Source organism: Cuculus canorus, chromosome 1 (assembly GCF_017976375.1).
Source record: "Cuculus canorus isolate bCucCan1 chromosome 1, bCucCan1.pri, whole genome shotgun sequence".
NCBI lineage: Eukaryota > Metazoa > Chordata > Aves > Cuculiformes > Cuculidae > Cuculus > Cuculus canorus.
The window spans coordinates 126623236-126646015 of record NC_071401.1 but is presented as its reverse complement, the minus strand read 5'-3'; the positions used below and the strand labels follow the sequence as shown (position 1 = coordinate 126646015).

Genomic DNA, 22780 nt, shown 5'->3' with positions numbered 1-22780 from the left:
AGCGATTCCCATCTCCCGCTCTGTTACCTTGTCTGCTCACCCGTCAAGTCTCCATTATCTCGTGCTGCTGTGTTGAGAATTGTGCTCCACTTGTAATACACAAACAGCAAGGAATGCTTGTAAATTCATGGACTACAAGACACCTGAACAATAACTGCAACTTCAGGTAACTCACCACTGCTCTCCTTGCCCAAGTCATCTCCGGTCCCACTATGCCACTATGTTCATTGCTTTGTGCCTTCAAAGTAAAAAAAAAAACAAAAACCAAACCACAAGACACCTTAGCTGGTCATGTAGCCACCAGTCACATCTTTCCAACACCACAGCCAACCCACCTCGCTATGACACTCTACTGGCAACTCCATCAGTGGCCTTTGGTGTACAGATCACCCATCTGCATATGAAAAACACAATATCAAAGAAGTCACCCTAATACTCAGTGACACCTTAACAGTTCCAGACATCTTGTTTCCATTTAGCAGTATCATCCTCTACTGCACACTACAGCCAGACAGAAAAAAAATCCACAACCAAACCCAAACATTAAGTCCCACAACCTTGGGATTTCAACTGCTTTGCTACCGCTCCAGTGGCTTCTCCCACACAGCTCTGGTCATCCTCTCTGTGGCTGCATGGCCAAGCAGAAACTCCTCTCCTCACCTGCTGCATCTATGGCTAGTTGTTCTGCAATGTACTGTATGACTCTAGACTACAAGGTCAAGGCATATCAACCACAGAATCTTGCTGTTATACTTCTGCTCACTCTTACCACTTTGAACTGAACCAATGGGAAGAACATTTAACAGTCACACCATTAACCATTTCAAAAGTGTGCTCCATGTTCCAGTTCAACAGAAAGCCAGACTGGAATGCATGTTCTCACCAAACTTCTGCAAAGCAGCTGCAAACATTTGCCCCAGGATTAGCGGGGAGACAGGCCTAAGAACTCAGGCCCAAAGTTTCTCCTTCATCTCAAGAGACATAATTTTTACTTTAAAACACTTGAAATTTCAATCTCCCAGTGCTATGCACTTACAGCACTGTGTCCCGAGGCAGGACTATCAAGTGCTGTTCCAAGACATTAGATGTGCATTTGTCTTCCCTGCGCAAGGTGTGGATGCTTTAAAAAGAAGGGAGAGACTACAGTACAAAATTATACCTTAGAGACTAGGGTGTAAGGCTGGAACTGGAAAGATCTGAGTTCATCGTCTCACCCTGTCACAAACAGCAGCGCAAGCTTGGCAATTTCTTCAGTTTCCTTGAGCCTTAGTTTCCAGTCTGAAAACCTGGGATGACTCTACTGCTCCAGTTAGCAAGGCTAGCTGTGACTCGCAATAACTTAAAAAGGCACTGAGAAACATTCAGGCACTGTAGCAATATGGACTAATACTCACTCCTTTATGTAGAATCACACAGACAGGAAGCTTGGCCAACCTTCTTTTCATTAGCCAGTCTTCCCTGCAAGGGTAAGAAAAAGCACAGCTTCCATGGTAAACTATTACTTTACTCAAATGTCAGTGTGGGTCTGCAAGCAGCACGGTGGGAGCATCGGAACGTCTCAAGACCCATTCATTCATTTTGTCAGGCCTTCCTCCCTTCCCAACCAACCTAACCCTGCAAGAATACTTGCCCCTTTCAGCTAACTCGCTTCAAATGGGACAAGGCATTCAAAAAACCACTCCTGCAATAGTAGCCAACACCCACCAAAAATTCTAGTAAAGATTAGCAAAGTAAGAATGCAGTTTCTGGCTGAACTACCACATGCCACCAGGGTAAGATAAAGGAAGAATGAAGGTAGTATGTCAGCATTGCCAAGGCTGATATGGAAGGGTACAAGTATGGCTGATTTTTACTGCATGGTGCCATAGTTTTTTACACTTAACAAAACAGTACACAGCTCATTCAAACTGCAACAATGCAGATAATGAGAAGTATAATCCTTCAAATCACAATTACCTGCATCCATTCAGAAGTTTGCCTCCATTCTAAAAAGGAAATATGAGACAGGAAAAAAGTGAAAGAAAATCATCGCTGACATAGAGAGGGCTGTCTGAGTCTGATCCTCGAGGTCCTCTACTCTCCACCAGTACTTCCACTGCAGTAATGTGGTAAGACAAAAAACAGACACCCCAACCACCAACTGAAACTGCAGACTGTATCTAAATAAACATGATATGGTGCTGCTTGGAGGGGAGGTCCACATTTTTAAACACTTTTTTTTGGTTCTGCTTGTAAAATAAAGTTCGCTGAATCTCCCATCTGATCTGACATAATGTTTTACTTCCCTTGGAGCTGTTATAAGCCACACCAAAAGGTAAAGCCATCATGTGATCCTTCTTATGCCTTACAAAGACAATGACACAAGGCGAAGACAATTGCTGAACTTCCTTTTAACCTAAAATAATGGTATCAAAAGCACTAGGCAAAGAGCATTTGTATAAAGAGGTTGTGTCTGTTGGTTTGCAATTGTATTATAACAAAGTGTGTAGCATCATAAGAGCAGAGGAACTAAGCAGGAAGGCGCAGGTAAGAATAAAGCACGAATGAACTTAGAATCGGTTGCATGTCTGTTCATGCTCTTGTGTACTGTAGAAGTGTCACATCTCCAAAACAGCACCAAAACTTCCCAGTCACAGCGAGAACAAGCTCTGGCTGTAAGGCCGAGGTTAATGCTGACCTCAAAAGAAGGGAGTGTACAGCTGGGCACTGTGACCGTGCCCCCGTTCACAAAGTCCTTTTAACACTTTTGGAAGTTTCTGCAGCCTAAATGTACTCCTGCGAAAGCCTGATGCAAAGCTCCCATTGAGCTTCCTAACCCCAGGATCTTGGTAGGAACAGCCCAGGGCACGCTGACACCATGGTGCATGGTATGTGCTACTTTATTACTTGTGCAACTTCATTTAAACAAACATTTTTACTGAATGTGTGTCTATGTTAAAAAAGAACCATTTCCGATATGAAGGAATTAGATTAGGAATTGTACAGAAAGAGATGATTAAACTAGCAACTATTTGGAAATTTTGGGGCATATAAAAATTTGTAAACTTTGCTATAAAACTTGTGATTGCCAGTTACATAATTGAACATACAAAGAATACCTAAGGACCTTAATACCATACATTTCATTGCTTAATAAAATGATCAAGGAATGTTAACAACTATACTCAGTATACAAAACTCCATAGAATAAGCCAATTTAATTAAAAAAAAAAAAAACATTTGAGTTGCTTATGCACTTCCCTGGAACACTTTCCAGAGTTATTGCAGATTTGGTTTGTGTTGAGAAGCCCACACCTGAAAAAATACTGGCACTGATATTTCAAACAGCCCAAGCTACCAGTCACATTGTCCCGTCACTTAGCCAACATTCACAAACTTTAAAATATTTCATTTATCAGCTCTGGTGGAAGCCCTAGAAAACAAACAGTGCTGCCTGTTTAAAACGAGGGAAAGAACTCAGAGATCTTTCCTAGTGCTACTGTCATATCTTACCATTTATAAGAAAAGAAAAGTATGTCCTATATGTTGTGCCTTTTGCATGAAAGAACTGGACTTGCAGTCTTAAACTGGAGCCAACAGCTCAGCTGATTTGGGAGGCACACTGAACGCCCGGGCTGCAGCTTGTGACAAGGAGATGTATTTCAGTTGGGCTGTCAGGTACCTTTTTACTCAAAGCTGGACTGGCAGCAGGTTGATCCAGTCTTCTCATGCAGCCCAGAGCAGCCACAAGGTCTCAATTCAAATTTCAGTGGCTGCCAAGCCACAAAAAGCCATTGGAGAAACATGGTCAGCTATACAGGTATCACGTGGCGAGCAAATATTGTCCTCAGTTTGCACTGCAGAAAGGCATCAAAAGGCTAGGAGAGAAACATGGCCCTCCTTTTTCAGCAGCAAGAAGAGAACCTGGCATCTAGAGACTTGTTAGTATCACACCTCAGTCATGACTGCTGATTGATGAAACTGCATTTCCTTCCCACCCACCCCTGCTCAGTTATCCCCATGATCAATAGCTCCTCCAAAGCTCACATCAAATGGTTTGGCTCACAACATAGAACAAGACAACAACCAGATGTAAAAACAGGAGAAAAAAATTCCTCTAACTCCTTTGTGAAAATGACAAGATCTTAGGGAATTATGTCAGAATTATGTCAACAAAAGCCATCTTGCTCTAATCTAATTCTTGCTTTTGCTTACTACTGAGAAACAGACCTTAAAATACAGAATTTACAAATAATGCAAAAGTAAGGTTAACATTTTGTAATAAGCAAACTGATACCCCATCAGCTGATACTCTGTGCTGCACTCGTGATTAGGGGTTTGGGAGAGAGGAGGGGGGGCAATCTGTTTTGCTGGATCCAACCAAAAACTTGCTAGCAAAAGACAATGAGAAGCACGACATGCAGCATCTCAGCTTTTCTGAGTACTTGCAAAGTTAGGCAGGTCTGCTTAGCTATAGAACTATAGAGTGATTTTCTCTGAGTGCCAGTACCAGGGTAGATTTTACATGGACACGTAACTCCTTTCTCTACTGGCTCACATCCCTTTAGCCTTTTGTTTTCCTTTGACCTTCATTAAAAAAAAAAAAAAAAAATTGTTTCTGGAGGAATTCTTACCCCAATATTACTAATATGTTGCCTGAAATTCCAGCTGTGTGCAAGTGTTTGGCTGTGAATCTAATGATTAGGAGATTTCTTGAAGTCTAGCAATGGAGAAAGAGCTGAAGTAGTCTCTGTCTCTGTAAAGAATGAAAAAGAAACAGGCTTTAGCCCAAACATAAGTAAACCTTCACTAGGTGACATCTGTAGTAGTAAACAAAACAGCTCCAGCAGTTGACTGGTACAGCCACACATACCACCACTGAATCCACATGGCTTCACAGACTGGCTCCTTGCATCCAAGCTACTAGGCTACTAGGACTTGTTCCAGTATCAGCTTAGCTCCAGAATTGCAGTTGACAGGTCTTTGGGCCAAGAACCAACGTACCAGTACCAAGGACCAGTGTAATATTACAGCTATTTGCAATCTGCCGAGTGGAAAAGTACAGACACCCTCAGTACATGGACTTAACACCATACCAGCAAAACAGATGATTTATTTCAGATAGCGTGCTAAATCCTGACCCCATACACAAATAATTCAATAATACATTCACATTTTAGGGCTACGAGCAGCAAGAGATTGTTCAAGCAGTGCATCAGTTAACAGCTAAAGAAAAAGGTAAAAAAAAAAAAAAAAAAAGGAAAAAGGAGAGAAGAAAAAGAGCAGCTGATGAGATCGTTCCTGCTGGGAAAGCGTGAACTGAGAAGGAATGGGAAACTGCAAGCTATGACTTGGTATCATTACCTTCACTACTCCAGGCCCACAGCTGCTGCCCAAAATGTTTTAGAGATTTCTGAAAGCTATGAGACTGGTACTAAACCAAATGCCACATACTGCAAAGCTTAAGAGTGGATTTCTAGGCAGGATATCTACCATCACAAGAGAATTCAGAGCTGCTTGAGGGGTCTTTGTTAATCTTTCTGTTTAGATCTGAATTCCAAGCTACAAAAGAAAAATCTTTTGGCACAAATTGACTGAAGAAAATATTTCTCTGTGTATATTTGAGAGAGTATGTTTTTGCCCAATTATAGCTACTTAGCTATTTTGGAAAAAAGTTTTCCTCTGCTGCCAGAGGATGCTTTGCTTACAGCAAAATAAGGCTTTCTATTTTCTCTTCTGTCGAATCACTTCTTTCAGTTAACTCTGCTATACTCCCAAGGGATGCTTTTCATTACCTGAAAAGCATACTGAAGTCAGACTAAGTCAGAATGGTTGCACTAAAGCTTCATACGAGCAGTTGATCAGTCAAAGCTAACGAACAAGTGGGCATTCTAACTGTATTGCCTATCCTTGTAGCTCTCATCTGGACCCGTTCCAACAGTTCCATATCCTTCTTATGTTGAGGATTCCAGAACTGGACACAATACTCCAGGTGGGCTCTCGCAAGAGAGGAGTAGAGGGGCAGAATCACCTCTCTCAACCTTCTGTCCACACTTCTTTTGATGCAGCCCTGGACACATTTGGACTTCTGGGCTGCATGCGCGCATTACCAGCTCATGTCAAGCTTCTCATCAACCAGCACCCCCAAATCCTTCTCTGCAGGGCAGCTCTCAATCACGTCATAGCCCATCCTATACAGAAAGAAAGTTAGCTATGGTCCAGTGCCTCTAAGTTACGGGGAGGAAGCAGATACAATAAAGCTTCGCCACTTGAAACATCCTGAGGATATCAACACACACATCTTTTCACCAACACTTCTCTAAGCAGACACTTAAAAGAAAATTCCAGGGTAGATATCATATAAAGCCATGTGTTAAGAATTGCCACCTTACTCAATGAACTGGTTCACAAGTTCAAAACTGCGGTGGCAGGCCAAGCAGCTGTCCTTTGCATGCAAAACACTCCCTAGCATTCTAAAGCAGCGGGGGAGCGCTGGTTGTGCTGCTGCTCCGGACAGTCCAGCGCCTGTTCGCGTGCCGCGGCGGAACCCGCTGCCCGTGGGTGAATGGCGGCGAGTCTCAGTGCTGCCGCCGTGTGGTCGTAGCGCGGTACTGCAGCGCTACTCCTCTCGGTGCCTTCGGGAAGCGTTTCTGTTTCTCTTAATTTGATGTTTTGGCTGCATGCACCTGAAATGTGGGAAACAATGTGTAACGAGATACATCTGTCTAGCTCGAGAAAACACAACTTCCCAAAGAACAATCAGTTTTTTTGCGTGATTGTGCCTTAATTTTGGGTATGGGAGTCCTGATGTATCTAGTGCAGGGGGCAGTAGGAATAGGAGTGGAAGAATGGCACCAAGCTGAGTGGTGCAGTTGTCACACCGGAGGGATGGGATGTCATCCAGAGGGACCTGGAGAGACTGGAGAAGTGGGCCTGTGTGAACCTCGTGAAGTTCAACAAGGCCGAGTGCAAGGTCCTACACATGGATTGGGGTAATCCCCGGTTTCAGTACAGGATGGGGGATGATGTAATTGAGCACAGCCCTGTGGAGAAGGACTTGGGGGTGCTGGTCAATGAGAAGCTCGACATGAGCTGGTAATGTGCTCTCGCAGCCCAGAAAGCCAAACATGTCCAGGGCTGCATCAAAAGAAGTGTGACCAGCAGGTTGAGGGAGGTGATTCTGCCTCTCTAGTCTTCTCTTGTGAGACTTCACCTGGCGTATTGTGTCCAGTTCTGAAATCCTCAACATAAGAAGGATATGGAACTGTTGGAACAGGTCCAGAGGAAGACTACAAAGATCTTCAGAGGGCTGGAGCACCTCCCATACAAGGACAGGCTGAGAGAGTTGGAATTGTTCGGCCTGGTGAAGAGAAGGCTGTCCTGGGCTGGACCCACCACAGGGCCCCACAAAGGTGAAATGCTTGTGTTCATTTCCCATGGAGATGAGATTGATGATAGTGTAACTAAGTGGGTTGCTTGCTGTCAGGATCTGCAGCTGGAGCTGTTCTGGGTTCATCCTGTGGGTCTGAAGTTCCCCAGAGGTCATGTGCTGGGACAGCTGGTCTACTTGCTAAGCCAGAGGGACTTTCTCTAGGGTTGGAAATGTAACACAGTGTCTGGCGTCCTTGCCAAATGAGACCTGGTAGCACTAGCACACATTCTTCCCAAAGAATGTGAAGTTTATGGATTCTCCATCTGCAGTAACTGCTGCTGCCTTAGGACTGTTGTGTTAAAGATGCCCTTTGCCTAGGGAGGGGGCACGTTCGAGATGGGTGATGCGCTGACACAAAGTGTTCCGCTGACGCAAAGTGTTCCACAGACGCTGTGTCTCCTCGGAGCCATGCTAAAGCTGACCTCCACTTTCTCTTCTCCTTTAGAGTGGGCAGAGGATGGGCTACAACTCAGAGAAACCCAGAGCAAGACAAGCAGCCAACTCGAGTCAAAGTGGAGACAAATGCTTAATGGTTAATAAGGAAGTTCCACTGCTGAAGCAGATGGGAATGTATGTCAGGAACGTCCTTCTGTTTGGGGCTGGCAAGGGGGCTAGAACTGTTTCTTTGGTAAGAATTTGCACACAGATGAGAGGGTTCTGTCAGGGGAGGTGATCAAAACCTGATTTGCAATCCTGTAAGACCTGAAGGAAGACCTGTTTGAAGATGGAGGTGTGAATGAAAGAAGCTTGAGATTCTTGTGCTTCTTTCTCCATCCTCAGTGTCAGCTGCTTTAAATTGGGCTGAACTTGTGCCTCAGGAGGTCATTGGGTAGTCATAGGCTGGAAAAGAGCAGCTGCTAAAATATTTCTCCCATCAGCTTAATGGCTAAGTTATCCCATGGTGGTGAGCTTGAGGTCAGGAAATGAAAGTGTGGCCTTTCAGAGGCTGCTGTATCCAGATCCATACGCCTGCCTCTCTCAAGAAAAGCCTCCGCTCCAAAAACTCAATTAATTGTCCTCCCTTTTGACAGCCTTAGAGTGGCAGGAAAAGCTAGAGGAGCTCTGCCTGGTCCCATGGTGGTCTCAGGCCAGTCTGGTGTAAATTAACTTGCCAGGTGTTGAGGTGTTGTGCATGGTGGTGAGAGCTGCGGGGTTTAGTTCATTTAAAGCAAGGTTACTTGGAGTGTTTTGCCGTAACTCATTCCCTTCATTCTTGCAGCAGAGAAAATCTGCCAGAAGTATCCACTAAGAGAGAGTCCCTGTGGGATCTTGACTCCTCCCCAGGGAGAGGGAGAAGCAATGTGATGGTGTCCTCCATACCAATGGCATTCAGGTTTGCTTTAGAATTATAGAATCACTAGGTTGGAAAAGACCTCTTGGATCATTGAGTCCAACCATTCCTATCTGCCACTAAACCATGTCCCTGAGCACCTTATCTATATGTCTTTTAAATACCTCCAGAGTGGTGACTCAACCACCTCCTTGGGTAGCCTGTTCCAGTGCCCAATGATCCTTTCTGTGAAAAACTTGTTCGTGATATCCAGTCTGAACCTCCCCTGGTGCAGCTGGAGGCCATTCCCCCATGTCCTGTCCCCGTCACTCGGGACAAGAGACCAGCACCCACCTCGCCACAACCTCCTCTGAGGCAGTTGTAGACAGCAATAAGGTCTCCCGTCAAGCCTCTTCTCCAGGCTAAACAATCCCAGTTCCCTCAGCCGCTCCTCATAAGACTTGTTTCCAGCTCCTTCACCAGCTTTGTTGCTCTTCTCTGGACACACTCCAGAGCCTCAACATCCTTCTTGTAGCGAGGGGCCCAGAACTTAACACAGTATTTGAGGTGCGGTCTCACCGGTGCTGAGTACAGAGGCAGAATAACCTCCCTGGACCTGCTGGTCACACTGTTTCTGATACAAGCCAAGATGCCATTGGCCGCCTGGGCCACCTGGGCACACTGCTGGCTCATGTTCAGTTGCCTGTCAACCATCCCCCCCACCCCTCCCGCTCAGGTCCTTCTCCTCTAGGCAGCTTTGTAGCCACTTTTCCCCTGGTCTGTAGCGCTGCATAGGGCTGTTGTGCCCCAAGTGCAGAACCCAGCATTTGGCCTTGTTAAACCTCATGCCATTGGTCTCAGCCCAGTGGTCCAGCCTGTTCAGATCCCTTTGAAGCGCCTCCCACCCTCCAGCAGATCGACAGTTCCTCCCAGCTTAGTGTCATCCACAAAATTATTGAGGGTACATTTGATCCCCTCATCCAGGTCATCGAGAAAGATTTTGAACAGGACTGGACTCAGCACTGAGCTCTGGGGGATACCACTTGTGAAATTGTGACTGGCCTCCAGCTGGAGTTAACTCCATTTACCATAACTCTTTGGGTCTGGCCATCCAACCAGTTTTCCATCCAGGAGAGTGTGGGCCTGTCTAGGCCAGAGGCAGACAGTTTCCTAAGCAGAATGCTGTGAGAAATGCCTTCCTGTGACTTGTCTTGCTAATCACAGTTGATTGAGCTGACAGCACTGTCTGGAGTGTTTTCTACTTCAACTTAATATGTGATGGCATTGCGGTTAGTGAATGCTGGATCAAGACAACAGTGTTAAAATGAAATGTACTTCACCAGCTGAACCTGTGCAAAGGGGAGCATTGCTTTTCATGTGAGGAACAAAATTGTTTGTAGTAACGTACAAAGCGTGCATAGAGCAACTGTGTGTGCAGGCCAGCAGTTAGTAACAGGCTTTCTTGAGCAAAACGTAACGTACATCATGCTAATAAGCCCTGAAGCAGGAAAGCTTATCTCGGTCTTTAACATGCTTCTACAAGAAGACTGTCTTTATGCCAAACTGAAGAATGTAGGTGGGGGAAGGTAGCACCTGACAAGGCCTCCAGACCATCCTTGTTCTCTTTCCTTTGGACAGCCCATGAAGAGAACTGTTGGTTGAGTAACCAAGCCAGTTGCCTTCTGCCTCTGTGCAGAAAGCAGAATCAAACAAGCCATGGAAAACTCATCTGGGAACGAGTACAAGGAAGAGGACTTTGCAGCAGTGCTGAGAAATCATCCTCCAGTGAGAGCCAGAATATTGCCAGCAGTCAGCTGCCTAGTTCTTGACATAGAATCATAGAATCATAGAATCATAGAATCATAGAATCACCAGGTTGGAAAGGACCCACTGGATCATCGAGTCCAATCATTCCTAATACTCCCTTAAACCATGTCCCCAAGCACTTCATCCACCCGTTCCTTAAACACCTCCAGGGAAGGCGACTTGACCACCTCCCTGGGCTGCCTGTTCCAGAGCCCGATGACTACTCCTTTCAGGTAGTTGTAGAGAGTAATAAGGTCGCCCCTCAGCCTCCTCCAGGCTAAACAACCCCAGCTCTCTCAGATGCTCCTCGTAAGACTTGTTCTCCAGCCCCCTCACCAGCTTCGTTTCTCTTCTCTGGACACGCTCCAGAGCCTCAACCTCCTTCTTGTGGTGAGGGGCCCAGAACTGAACACAGTACTCAAGGTGCGGTCTCACCAGTGCCGAGTACAGAGGGAGAATCACCTCCCTGGACCTGCTGTTCACACCGTTTCTGATATAAGACAAGATGCCATTGGCCTTCTTTCTGTTTTCTTCTTTCTGCTTTCATTGTCCTCCTTTCTGCTTTCATGGGCCTTCTTTCTGCTTTGGCCACACACGTACCGCTGGCAACCTGCAAAGAGGGTTACTGTAGAAAAGGCAAGCATTGTGCGAGCATAGCTGTTGCCTTGCTGCATGTCTGCATTGCCACAAGACTCTCCAGGACCCTTTTGAAAAGAACCCTTTGATCATGGCGCTTTGTGCTTTCAACTTCTGCTTCCTGCAGTTTCCCAATCCAACCAACTGTGCCCGTTCAGACCTTATTAAGGTTAAGGCTTATTAAGGTTAAGGCTTATTAAGGTTAAGGCTTATGTTTCACCTTAACTGTTTTCTTCTTTTTGATAAGGAGAAGGGACAGATACTGTGAATCATTGGGGAAAAGAAACGTCCAAGCCTCCTGTGTTAAATGGCTGTAGCGAGTGTGGTTGGTTATCTCTGGAGGTGAATGCTGAAGGGACCCACTGTCCCCAAACCTGTCCATCTGCCTCAGGGAAGGAAAAGAAAACTCAAAGAAACCACAATAGAATGACTTGCTTAGCACGTAGAAGCCTTCCAAAACCGCCAGCCTCTCATTGCCATTTGGGGAGCAGGAACTCGATAAAGGCGAGCAGTGCTGGCTCTGTCCAGCTGGAGTCTGTGCAGAGATGGTAGCAGAGCCAGAACGATGCCTTGATCGCTGTACTCTGCAAAGAGTCCGTGTCTGTTGCAGGACCTGCCATTAACCGCTAGTCTCTGTAACTTGAATTTCTAGGCCCGGTTCCACAAAAGTCAGTGAGGGCTGGGCATCCAAAAGCTAAATGTCCAGTGCTTTTAAGCAAGCAGTGCTTCAGACCTGTCACCTGCAAAACTATAGCAGAGTCAGAAGTGGAGGAAATGAAGAAAATTCAACAGTAAGTAAAAGTTTACGTAGTCCTCCAAGGGAGAATGGTACCACACTGGAAATACCAGAACCAAATGTGATTTGAATAGAGGAAGAACTTCCATGTGGTCCCTGATGCCTGTAAATTGATGGCACTTGGATTCCTAATTGTTGCACCATCCAGAGTACTTGCTTGCTGCTGTTGTGCCCCTTACGAAAGGAAGTTGAGAACTTATGGTTTTGTTCAGGATGAGTTGTAGCCTTTCTGCAAAAATCTAACTTCAATGCTGTGTCAGATCCTAACAGTAACATCTCTTTAGGACAACGAGGTGATCCCTGTGATCAAAACTAACCTATGTGGTACCATTCAAACCAAAAATGCCTGAGCAGAGGCATGTGGAAGTGTGCCCCTTCTCTTCCAAAGCCTGTGGCAGAGCACAGCAAATATGAAAACAGAAAATGCTGGAAGAATTGCTGAAGGAGAAGGTAAGAACTCAAAGCTGCCTTGGGTTCCAGTGCTGAAGTGAAATGGGTGTGATAGAACTTGCCTCTTGCAGTTGTCTGTTAAACTCCCAAAACTTATTCCTGCCTTTGAAGAAAGGGCAAGAAGTATTTCCAGTTGTTTCCTTCAGGTGCCCAAGTTCAAAGCTCTACCTCTGCCTTCCTTTGACCATGTGAAGCTGCCAGAAAAGGAGGTCAAAACCCCAACTTGGACTGACCCATTCCTTCTGCAGATGGATAAACGGGGAGTTGCCACATTACAGAGCTGGAATCAACTGGTAGGATGAAAAAGGGAAGGGGTATGGCCGAACTTAAAGCAGGCATATATTTGCGATTGTTTTCAGAAAGTGTCCTGCTTGAGTTCTATGGGGATCTGAGTTTGAACAATAAACTATCCTGTTCTTGGCATGAGACTTGTGCTATGGGTTAAGGACTGGTACAATTGAGGTTTTCCTTCCCCCTTTGTGGTCACTGATGGTATTTACCACAATGGCATGAAGAGCTGTGGGGTATTTTCTGAGCAGGAGCTGTGCACAGCTGGATCCATGTGCTGACCATCTCTGTGCCTGGGGATTTATTGACGTGTAAATAACCAACTGCTTTTCTCATGGGAAGCCTACAGTGGACACTTGACGTTTTCTTCGGGCTATGTTTGGCAAAAGTAACAGGCAGGCAACATGGGACACAACTTTCTGGCTTGGATGTGATTTTCTAAGTGAACAATTTGCTCTGAGTCAGCCTGGCTTTTCCAGTATTGGGAGTGGTGAAGTCAGAGTGGGGAGAGATGGTCTTTTTGTAATGCCTAGCACTCCGTGGTCTCTCTTCTTGCAGCTTAAACAAGACTAGAAAAGGCAGGAAGGTTTAAAGCTCATCCCAGAATGGTGGTGTTGCCAGGAGCATTTTGTCCCTCAAAAGGAAATTAAGCTGGTTTCAGGTGGAGTTCCACAGACTTGGCTAATAACTCGGAACTGATGCTACTAAATGACGTTTAGACTGGCCGTTGCCTCTTCTTTGTTGGTACAGCCCATAGTGCCTTGCACTTACCTGAGCAATCCCTAGCAGCTCTTGTCCCCAGGGTGGGTGAGTTTTCGTCTCTGCACGGTTACCCTGTCCTGCACTAAGGTGGCAGCTTATTGAACAGATCACTGGTGTGTGCAGGCTTGGGATAAGGGTCAATAGGATGCAGGAAGCTCCCTGTGGAGAGAGCTGGAATTTTTCCCATTACTAGGGAAGTGAAAGCACCTACATCTTAGGGCAGACTGAGCTTATTAGGGTCCAGAACCAGCCGAAAACTTGTCTATACTAACAATTGCATGCTTGCTTCTCCTATGAGACCATCTGTGATGGTGTAACGTCTGTGCATGAGGTTGTCTCTTTTCCTGACACGTGGAGGTATCTACTAACTACCCATGCAAAGTGAAGCATTCCAAAGGAAAGCTTCTGATTAACACTAGCACTGCTCTGCTTTAGAAAGTGCACCAATGTTATCACCTCTTATTTCTAAACTTGGAGAGCCATTCTGGTCCTGAAGTTCCCGAAAGCCTTTAGCTGACAGCAAAAAGGGAGCTGCAAGAATTTGAGAAACTGTTGGCAGATAGAGAAACCATAAGGAAGACACACCAAGAGCAGGTCAGACTGTGGCAAAGCAACTCACTAAACAAAACAACTCCACTAAAGTAAACACAAGTCCACTGTAGTGAAAAAACCTCCTTCGAGCTGGAACTTCTCCCATTTCTAAGGAAGTGAAAGTATCTACAACTTAGGGCACACTGAGCTTTATAGGTTACAAAACCAGACAAAACCAGAGCCAATAGTGCCTTGCACTTACCTGAGCAATTGCCTAGCAGTTTGTGTCCCCAGGGAGTGGGTGAGTTTTCATCTCTGCGCAGTTCCCCTGTCCTGCACTAAGGTGGTAGCTGTATTGATTGGTGTGTGAAGGCTTGGGATAAGGGTCAATAGGATGCAGGAAGCTCCCTGTAGAGAGAGATGGTATTTCTCCCCTTTCTAAGGAGGTGAAGGCATATATAGCTTAGGGCAGACTGAGCTTATTAGGGTCCAGAACCAGCCAAAAACTTGTCCGCACTAACAATTGCGTGCTTGCTTCTCCCATGCAAACATCTGTGATGGGGTAACATCTGTGTTAACACTGCTCATGTTTGGTTTTCTCTTTTCCTGAAGCCTGGAAGTATCTACTAACTACCCATGCAAGGTGAAGCACTCCAGAGGGAGGCTTCCATTTGACATTAGTAGTGCTCTGCTTTGCCAGAGTGCACCAATGTTATCTCCTCCTATTTCTAAACTTAGAGAACCTTTCCAGTGCCAAAGTTCCTGAAAGCCTTGCACTGAGAACAAAAAAAAGTAGCTGAAGAGCCACAAGAATTTGAGAAACTGTTGGCAGATAGAGAAGCCATAAGGAAGATGCACCAAGAGCAGGTCAAACAGTGAGAAGAGCAGCAGGAAAGGGAAGAAGTTGATACGCCAGGATGAGAAATGCTAAGTGAACTATTTCTGAACATGGCCTGCAGAGTAACCCAAAGGGATGTGAGAACATACTATATGAGGCGGTGTCAATGTTGAGTTGCATTAAGACTGTCTTTTTGCATTTCCCTGTTGCAAACTGACTCCTCATTAACTTTACAACTGGTCTTAAAAAAAAAAAGAAACAACCCCCAAAACAACAAACAAAACCACTCCCACAAACGAAAGAGCAGCTCTGCTGACATGTTTGGGTTTTGGAGCTCTACGCATGTAGTAATGGGAGCAGAATGATCTTTGTAAAATCCACAGCCTTGAAGCATGCCTGTGTGTTCCTGGTGGCTTGCTCCAGTGCCCGAGGCAGCACGTAGTCTTACAGACAGACACCTGCCTACATTGCACCAATGGCTCTCCTGCAACCGTTTATTTCATTTTGGCTTTGATTTCTTTTTTTTCACAGGTTCCCAAGACAAACCCAGTACACAAATACCGCAGCATAGGAGTGAAGCCCAGAGATCAGCCACTGACAATGCTGAAGTTTCCCAACTTATCAGGTAGATTCCACCTCTGATAGGCATCCATGTGATAGTAGGAGGGAGATCTCCTCCCTCTCTACTCTCCTGACAGGCAGAGAAGAGAGGGAGCAGTTGCTTTTGTGTAACTGCTCCATCTCAATCCTGTCTTTGGTTCGGTTCTTGTTACAGTTGAAATGCAGATGGAGGCGAACTCCATCTGGGGCAGATGTCTGAGGCATGGCCCACAGACAGTGCCACGCGGTCTCTGTGGCCTCGCTTTGTGTCTAGACATCTTGTTCTCCAGAGACTAAACCAGGATTTATTACTTTATACAAATATTATGTACCTGAAGTAAATAAAAATTCCTAATCTGATCACTGTCTCTCGCTGCTGAGCTGAATCTCTTTCCTTCAGAAGTTTTGGTAAAAGACACTTGCTGAATGTATGCTTTGAATTCAGTGGGCTTGTTTTGATTTCAATAAACTCAGATTGAATTCAGATGACTTGTTTTGATTGAGTGGAATTGTTTTGACTTCAAAAAACTTGTATTGACATCAATGGACATCTTTTGACTTCAGTTGGGGTACACTTTCTTTAACCTTCCTTTTCTGGTTGACGTACCTGTAGAAGCCCTCCTTGTTAGTCTCTGCTTCACTTGCCAAGTTCTGCTCCAGCGGGGCCTTGGCCTTCCTCACCCGATCCCTACACAACCAGGCAGCGTCCGTATACTGTTCCCGAGTTCCCTGTCCCTGCTTGTCCTGCCTGTGCAGTTGCCTTTTGCTCTTGAGTTTGACCAGGAGATCTCAACTCAGCCATGCTGCTCTCTTCCTGTCCCTGCCTGATTTCCTACACCTGAAAAGACTGCGTGCTCTTGCGCTTAATGAAGAGTATCCTTAGATATTTGCCATCTCTGATCTGCTCCCATGTCCCTGAGAACGGTATCTCAGAGGGTCTTACCGACTGACTCTATGAAGAGCTGGAAGTCTGCTTTCCTGGAATTTGGGGTCCTGACTATACTCTTCACCTGTCCCATAACCCTCAGGACCTTGAACTCCACCAGTGCATGGTTACCACAGCCCAGGCTGCCTCTGATCTTGATGTTACCTATAAATTCAATTGCATTGGTGCCCATCCACCAGTATTGCATCTCCTTGGGTAGGACTGTCTATTACATGGGTTAAGAAATTATCTCCAGCGCACTCTTGGAGTCTCCTGGATTGCCTACAGCTTGCCCTGCTGCTATTCGAGCATATGTCAGGGTGGTTGGAGTCCCCCAGAATGATAAGAGCTTGTGAGCATGAAGCATTCTGTAGCTGGAGAAGAAGGCTTTATCGGTAGGCTCTCCTTGATCAGGTGGCCAGTAGGAGAAACCACCCACAAAGTTGCTTTTGTTGCCTCTGTCTTTTATGCTCACCCATAAGCTTTCGACCTGTTCAGGGCTGTTCTTCAGAGACAGCTCTTCACACTCTATCCATTCTCTGATATAGAGGGAAACTTCTGCATTCCTCTCTTCACGGTTTGTCCTTTTTGCACATCCTGTAGCCATCAACAGCCACACTGTAGTCAATGGATTTGCCCCTCCAAGTTTCAAGAACAGCACTCAGATCATAGCTTTCTAGCAGCATGGTGGCTTCCAACTCCTCCTGTTTGTTGTCATTCAACAAGTGCTCCCAAAGCAATGGGACAACAAAGGTGTGGTCTGATACTGTTTGGGTATCGTGCGTGTCTCAGTGACTCAGGCACCTATTACTCTCCTGAGAAATGTCTCAGTGACAAAGTATCTAGGGAAGCCAAGTATAAATCTCTCTATTTCCTTTTTTTTTTTTTTTCAGAGACAGTTACACTGCCTATAGGCAAATTTGACAGCCTTTTCCTAGATTTTCAGTTACAACACCAGTTGGGGTTAGGAGTTAAAGACAAAACCTGGATCCTCTCTGTCATTCTGACTCCTCCAAAAAAACTAAGCAAGCCCATTCTGACCAGTTAACTGAGCAAAATGGTATAGAGAGCAGCCCCAGTGGCACTGGGAGAGGAAGAGAACAAATCTTAGCAAGAGATGGTTTTGTTTCCCAAGTGGACTTTCAGGGAGGTTCCACTGGGAAATGTTCAGGCATATTGTTGGGGGTGGCAGCAGGGGGCACAGCGATCATTTTTGTTGCTGCCTGCTTGTTTTTTATACAGTAGGAGTAATACCGGCCTGCATGTTTCAGCATGTTCTCGCAGATGTTTTAGGCAGTTCTGTAGTAGCCAATACATGCTGATGAACAGAAAAGGTATTCTGCACTGGAATTGGGTGCCTGTAACTGATTGACAGACTTCCAAAGAGGGCAAAATGTTCTAAGATTTTGCTGGATGAGAAACACTGCAAATATTAAATATTTTTCCCTGAGTGACACTCCCTGCCCCTGTGCTTTATATCATAGTGTATGGAAGTACCCAAAGAAATGCTGCACAAAGAAGAGGTGCCTAAAAGTCTTTATTTTAACATAATTTTTGTGTGTTCAATCCCAAAAGAGAAGAAAATGATGAGGAGAAAAAGTAGGTGACGTAGAGCAAGAGTGTTTCAGTTGGAAGCCATGGTTTCTTCAATCCAGGAGACAAAATTGCAAACCTTAGTGTAAACTCCAGGATAGCCTTTCTTTGCACATCCAATACCCCAAGAAACAATGCCCTGGAGCTGCCCATTGCAGACTACCGGACCGCCGGAATCCCCCTGTGCACATAAAGGATACAGATATTCAGAAAAGGGCAGCAGCACAAGTGAGGAGTCAGAGATGCCGGAAATCACTGACAATTCGAGGGAGCACTATTGGGGTTTTTCTACACAGAAGTTCGACAGAATCCATTTCTGATTACCATTCTACACCTGATGCTACTGTGCCGTACCTTAGCTCCACAGGCACCACAGCTAAGAATGAAATGAGTAAGCTGCCTGGGTTTGACAGCTGCAGTTCTCGGCAGATGCCTTAGTATATGTGTGTTATTTTGCCAAATATTTCCAAACAGAAATATTTCCATGTGGGAAATCCAGAGTAATTGCCAGCTGTGCCCATTTCCCACCCTGCCTGGATCCTGGCACACTGGCTCTTTCATTTTTGGCAAGTCCAAAACTAACATTTGTGTCTTAAGCTCTGAAGTCCCCACGATCACTATTGCCTCTCTGGTGCAGCACTCCTTCATTTTCAATAGCCGAAGGTACAGGAGGTGGCATGGTCTGCTTGTGGAGGATTAGGGCAGAGAGGCGGGAGGACAATGGCAGGGGACGATGATTAACAGGGTGCAACAACCCCTAGCTTCACCGAATAAGAAACTTTCACCCTAAGTCTCCCCTGTTGTTCCACACAAAGAAGAAAACCCAAACCGAAACCCCAGCATTCATACGTGCCAGCAGAGCGAGTACACCAGATTCTCTAATAGGGTGGCCTCTTCGACTAGCAAAAGGCAGGAGAAAAACACATGGGAAAAGAGAGGCAGAAGTTTTACCTGGCAGGAGTCTTTCCCTCCCTCGAGGAATCCTACGCAGATCATGTTGTCGGTAATTAGCCCAGGGTAAGCATTGCTGCACTCACTTGAGGAGAGCACAGGAGCCTCCAGGCACTGCAGGGTGTCTGGATATAGATCTATAAGAAAGTAGAGATAGTTGGTGACATCTCGAGTTCATTTCAGTGCCCAGAGAAGATCTTTCTTAGCAGAAAAGTAATGACTGAACATCCTGCTTATGCACTTGACATATTTCCTCTGAACAGTAATCACAGCATGGAGTCCTTTTCTTTAGATGGAACAGTTTCTGTCCACGAGTCCGATGTCCGACACTTCGGACACATTAATTTTAATGCTTCCGTGTTTGTAACGCAGCACAAAAGGACCTGATAAGGGCTTGTCTTTAAAGCAGTTGAATGGTCACTGCCCTTCACAGCCTGGTCACTCAAAAAAGCCTATCCCACAGCACTTCTTTGTGCCTTACCCTATACTGATTGCACTTAAGTGTGAGGTCTTAGAGTGCCTCCCGGGCCCACATGACGCTGAACATTCCCACAGAGTACTCACAGCCATTGCCGAGTGTGTTGCCCCATCCAGAGATGAGGCATGTGGTGCCTGCATCCACACAGCTGGTAGGCAGAGAAACCGTTTGGACGGCTCGGGTGAGCTGGGCTGGTTGGGCAAGCTTGATGAGCATAATGTCATTGTCCAGTGTTGCAGAGTCATAGCCAGGGTAGCGGATGACTTTAGCTGAACTGATAAACTGCTCGGTGGATTCTGTAAGCGCCAGGTTGTGTTTCCCGAGCTGCACTCGGATGCGGCTGGAAAAGAGAAGGAATGGCATACACTTTACTGCTCCTGACGGGCGATGAGGAACCACCCCCTCATTGTGTGCACTCTCTTCAGTATCACTCTCGTAGCAGCTGTTATCAGGTAACCTGTCATGCAGGTTATCTTTCTTGTCCTGCAAGAAGTCCTGGGGATCCACCCTGTGAGATCCTACCTGCTCCCAGTACAGGTGGTGAGTTTCTGCAGGTTTATTTTGATGAGATGGAGAAGTTGAGTATATAACAATGCTTCATACAAACTTTCTGGAAAGGGACAAACTGCTATCACCCTGACGTCATTCCTCTTCCTGTTCTCCAGTGACCAAGTTTTAGCAAGACTAATGACTCTTGTGGGGAACTGCAACTCCTAACTCATTGCTAGAGGATCACATTGTCATTTCAGAAAGTGCTCTGCATTCACAGAAACTTTTGCAGAGGTGGAAAACCCTTTGTGATGCCTCAGCCTCGCTTCCTGAATGAGCCACCCATTCCCTGGTTGTCTCCGGTCAGGATGCAGTCGCTTACATATTTGGATCTCACAGCTCAGAATTCCTGCTAGAAGCAAAGTGGAAGAAAGAAGTAGGTTACAGGAGAGCCTAGGTTTTTCAACTTACTACTTGTAGCAGTGAGCAGCCGACAGGACCCACTGGCTGTTGATGAGGGAACCTCCACAGAAGTGATACCCAGAATTCAGGGACACCTGGTAAGGGACGGAGTTTGCTGCACAGGTGTAGCCTCCCACGATCTTGTCATCATCATCGTTGATGGGGAAGGCAACTGGGAGATAAGAAGAGCCGTAAGTTAACATCTGACATAAGGAATCTTGTGGCCCTGGGACTGGCTGAAGCACCTCAGTGGTGATCTCTGTTTCCATAAAAACTCACAGTAGCAGTAGCACCCGCCCATAGCCCAGAAATTTGCAGCAGCTTTAGGACTCCCTGTGCCAGAGGCATTACCTTTATACTTTGTAGTCCTTAAGAAAGAGACAGTCTTTGTTTGAAGCTATGGGTACCTTTCAGTATTCCTGGGTCAAGAACTCCTATTAAGGCGCCCTTTCCCCATTTTATGGAGCGATCAACTATGAACAGATAGCAGCGAGAAGAAGTTACAGTGCTCTGACTCAAAAACTTTTGCAAGTCAAAACTGTACTTTGCTTTCCCACAATGGACTGCCTTGGAAGCATTCTCAGAAAATGAGCTTCCTCACAAATTACAAAAACAGAAGTAAAAAGTATACTCACCAGCCACGCCAACAAAGGTGACAAACAGGAAGAACTTCATGATTTTGGCTCAGCCTCAAGCCCAGACTGGTGGAGTGGAAGAGTGGAGCTGCTAGAAATACATTTTTGGAAATGGCCTTATCTCTTGTCCAAGGTTTTCTTCAGAAAAAATGTACACAGTGGAAAATTTGATGATCCAAATGGGAACATTAATGGGTACTGGTAGAAAGTACAAATAACGTATCAGTTAATCATAAACCTTTCCTGAGACAGAGAGCTCTTTTGAATTATTTCAGAAGGCAGCCTTCAATTTAAAAATATACTTGATCTTTGGAAGATATGCAGGTGTTTGCCCATTTCTTTCTTATACACAGCACCTGTTGAGGGCAACCCTCCAGCCCCTTTGAGATTCCTCTACACTGATGGGGTCATTCTTAAAAAGGCGTATTTTTTTCCAGAAGGTGAGTGTTGTTGGTAATGGACAGTAGGAGAGTATGTATTTCTTTTGATAACAAAACACCCCTGCCCCCAAACTATTCTGTGTTGGCCACCACCTCCCAAGTGAAATTGTTCAAATGTGGGAATGAGCCCTGTATTTCTGTGAAAGCATTTCTCACGCCCAATCAAAAGGATAATAGTATCAGCCTAAGCACTGAACCACATTTTTCTATTTAGCTTTGGAATGTTCTATAGTTGCTCATCTCTGCCATAGAAGAATTTCAGTACCACAATGAATTTTATGTGTGTAATGCATTTGAACAAAATGGTGCAAACAAAACTAAAGAGATTTTCCATAATCCTTCTCTGAAAGAGGGGTAACTTCTATCATGACATTGAATTTGATAAAGTTTAAAGGGTTTGATGAATAATAATTCTCTAAGCAGCTGCCAACTTCAGCATTGTAGCTCCTGAAAGACAAGGGATCATCTTAAGGGACTGTAACAGAAGCCATATGCTTTTAGATGTTGAAATGGCATGAGAGACTAAGGAGGAATAATCTTTATACTTCATTTCTTTTGAGATCCTTGGAGTACTGGCAGACACAGTGGCACTGTCCAGATGGAAATTTTCCATTGCGTTATAGGACTAGTCCAAGACCAAGGGATCCTCCAAGGGAGCAGCATGGCTTGTCTTGGCCGTTAAACTGGTATTGCTGCAGAGTTTTCTTATAAACACGTTTCATCCTGAGAAACAAAAAAGGATTAGAAGCTTCCTATGGAAAAGGGAAAGATCCGTAACAGGATTAAGTATGGCAGAAATTACCAAAACAGAGCAAGAGCAACTCAAAATCTACAATAGTGTTTAATTTGATCTCTCTGTGAATTTATAAATTCTTTGTCCAAAACTTGCTCTTTTCTTGCTCTCTCCTGTTCCCACCGGGAACCTCTTTAGATGAGATCCAAGGCAACGAGTTGTCCATCTGGTTGGGGCTGTGGGGCTGTTAGTCTGGATGCCTGGGTTCCCTGAGGGGCCATTTTGTGTTGCAACTGGGGCTGTGGGCAGGAAATTTGCCCCCTTATATCTGCCATGCAAAACTGCACAAAAATGTTCAGGAATTCTGAACCAGCCCACTTGCAGCCCTGACTCTTCCTCAGGGGAAAAAATTAGGGTGGTCTCTGTTTCAGGATTGTTTATGACTTCTCTCTTGGCAGAGATTAGGGGATTATTTCTGGCTGGGTCTATGAGATAAATAGAAGTCCAGCTATAGGTTGAATCACATTGCAATTACCTGCTTAATGTCATGTATCGTTTGGGAATAATTCTAAACGAGGTTTCAGTGTTTTTAACATTTGGGATTACAGTATTAATTCCCACTGAGTTTAGGGGACTAACTTCTGGAGGGTTATGGCATTGGTCCTCAATGGCATTACAGAATTATT

General features: G+C 45.3%; 1 protein-coding gene and 1 pseudogene across 1 annotated transcript; one reads left to right on the top strand and one right to left on the bottom strand.

Moving 5' to 3' along the window:
• Positions 1–6374: 6374 nt before the first annotated feature.
• LOC128851778 (targeting protein for Xklp2-A-like) lies at positions 6375–14871 on the top strand (annotated as a pseudogene).
• A 3066-nt stretch (positions 14872–17937) lies between these two features.
• Positions 17938–20961, bottom strand: LOC128853278 (trypsin I-P1-like). The gene is made up of 5 exons (XM_054076854.1): positions 20922–20961; positions 20296–20458; positions 19422–19675; positions 18858–18994; positions 17938–18087 (listed from the first exon to the last, which is right to left on the bottom strand). Exons 1-5 carry the CDS (start codon positions 20959–20961, stop codon positions 17938–17940), a joined length of 744 nt encoding a protein of 247 aa, XP_053932829.1.
• Positions 20962–22780: the final 1819 nt, after the last annotated feature.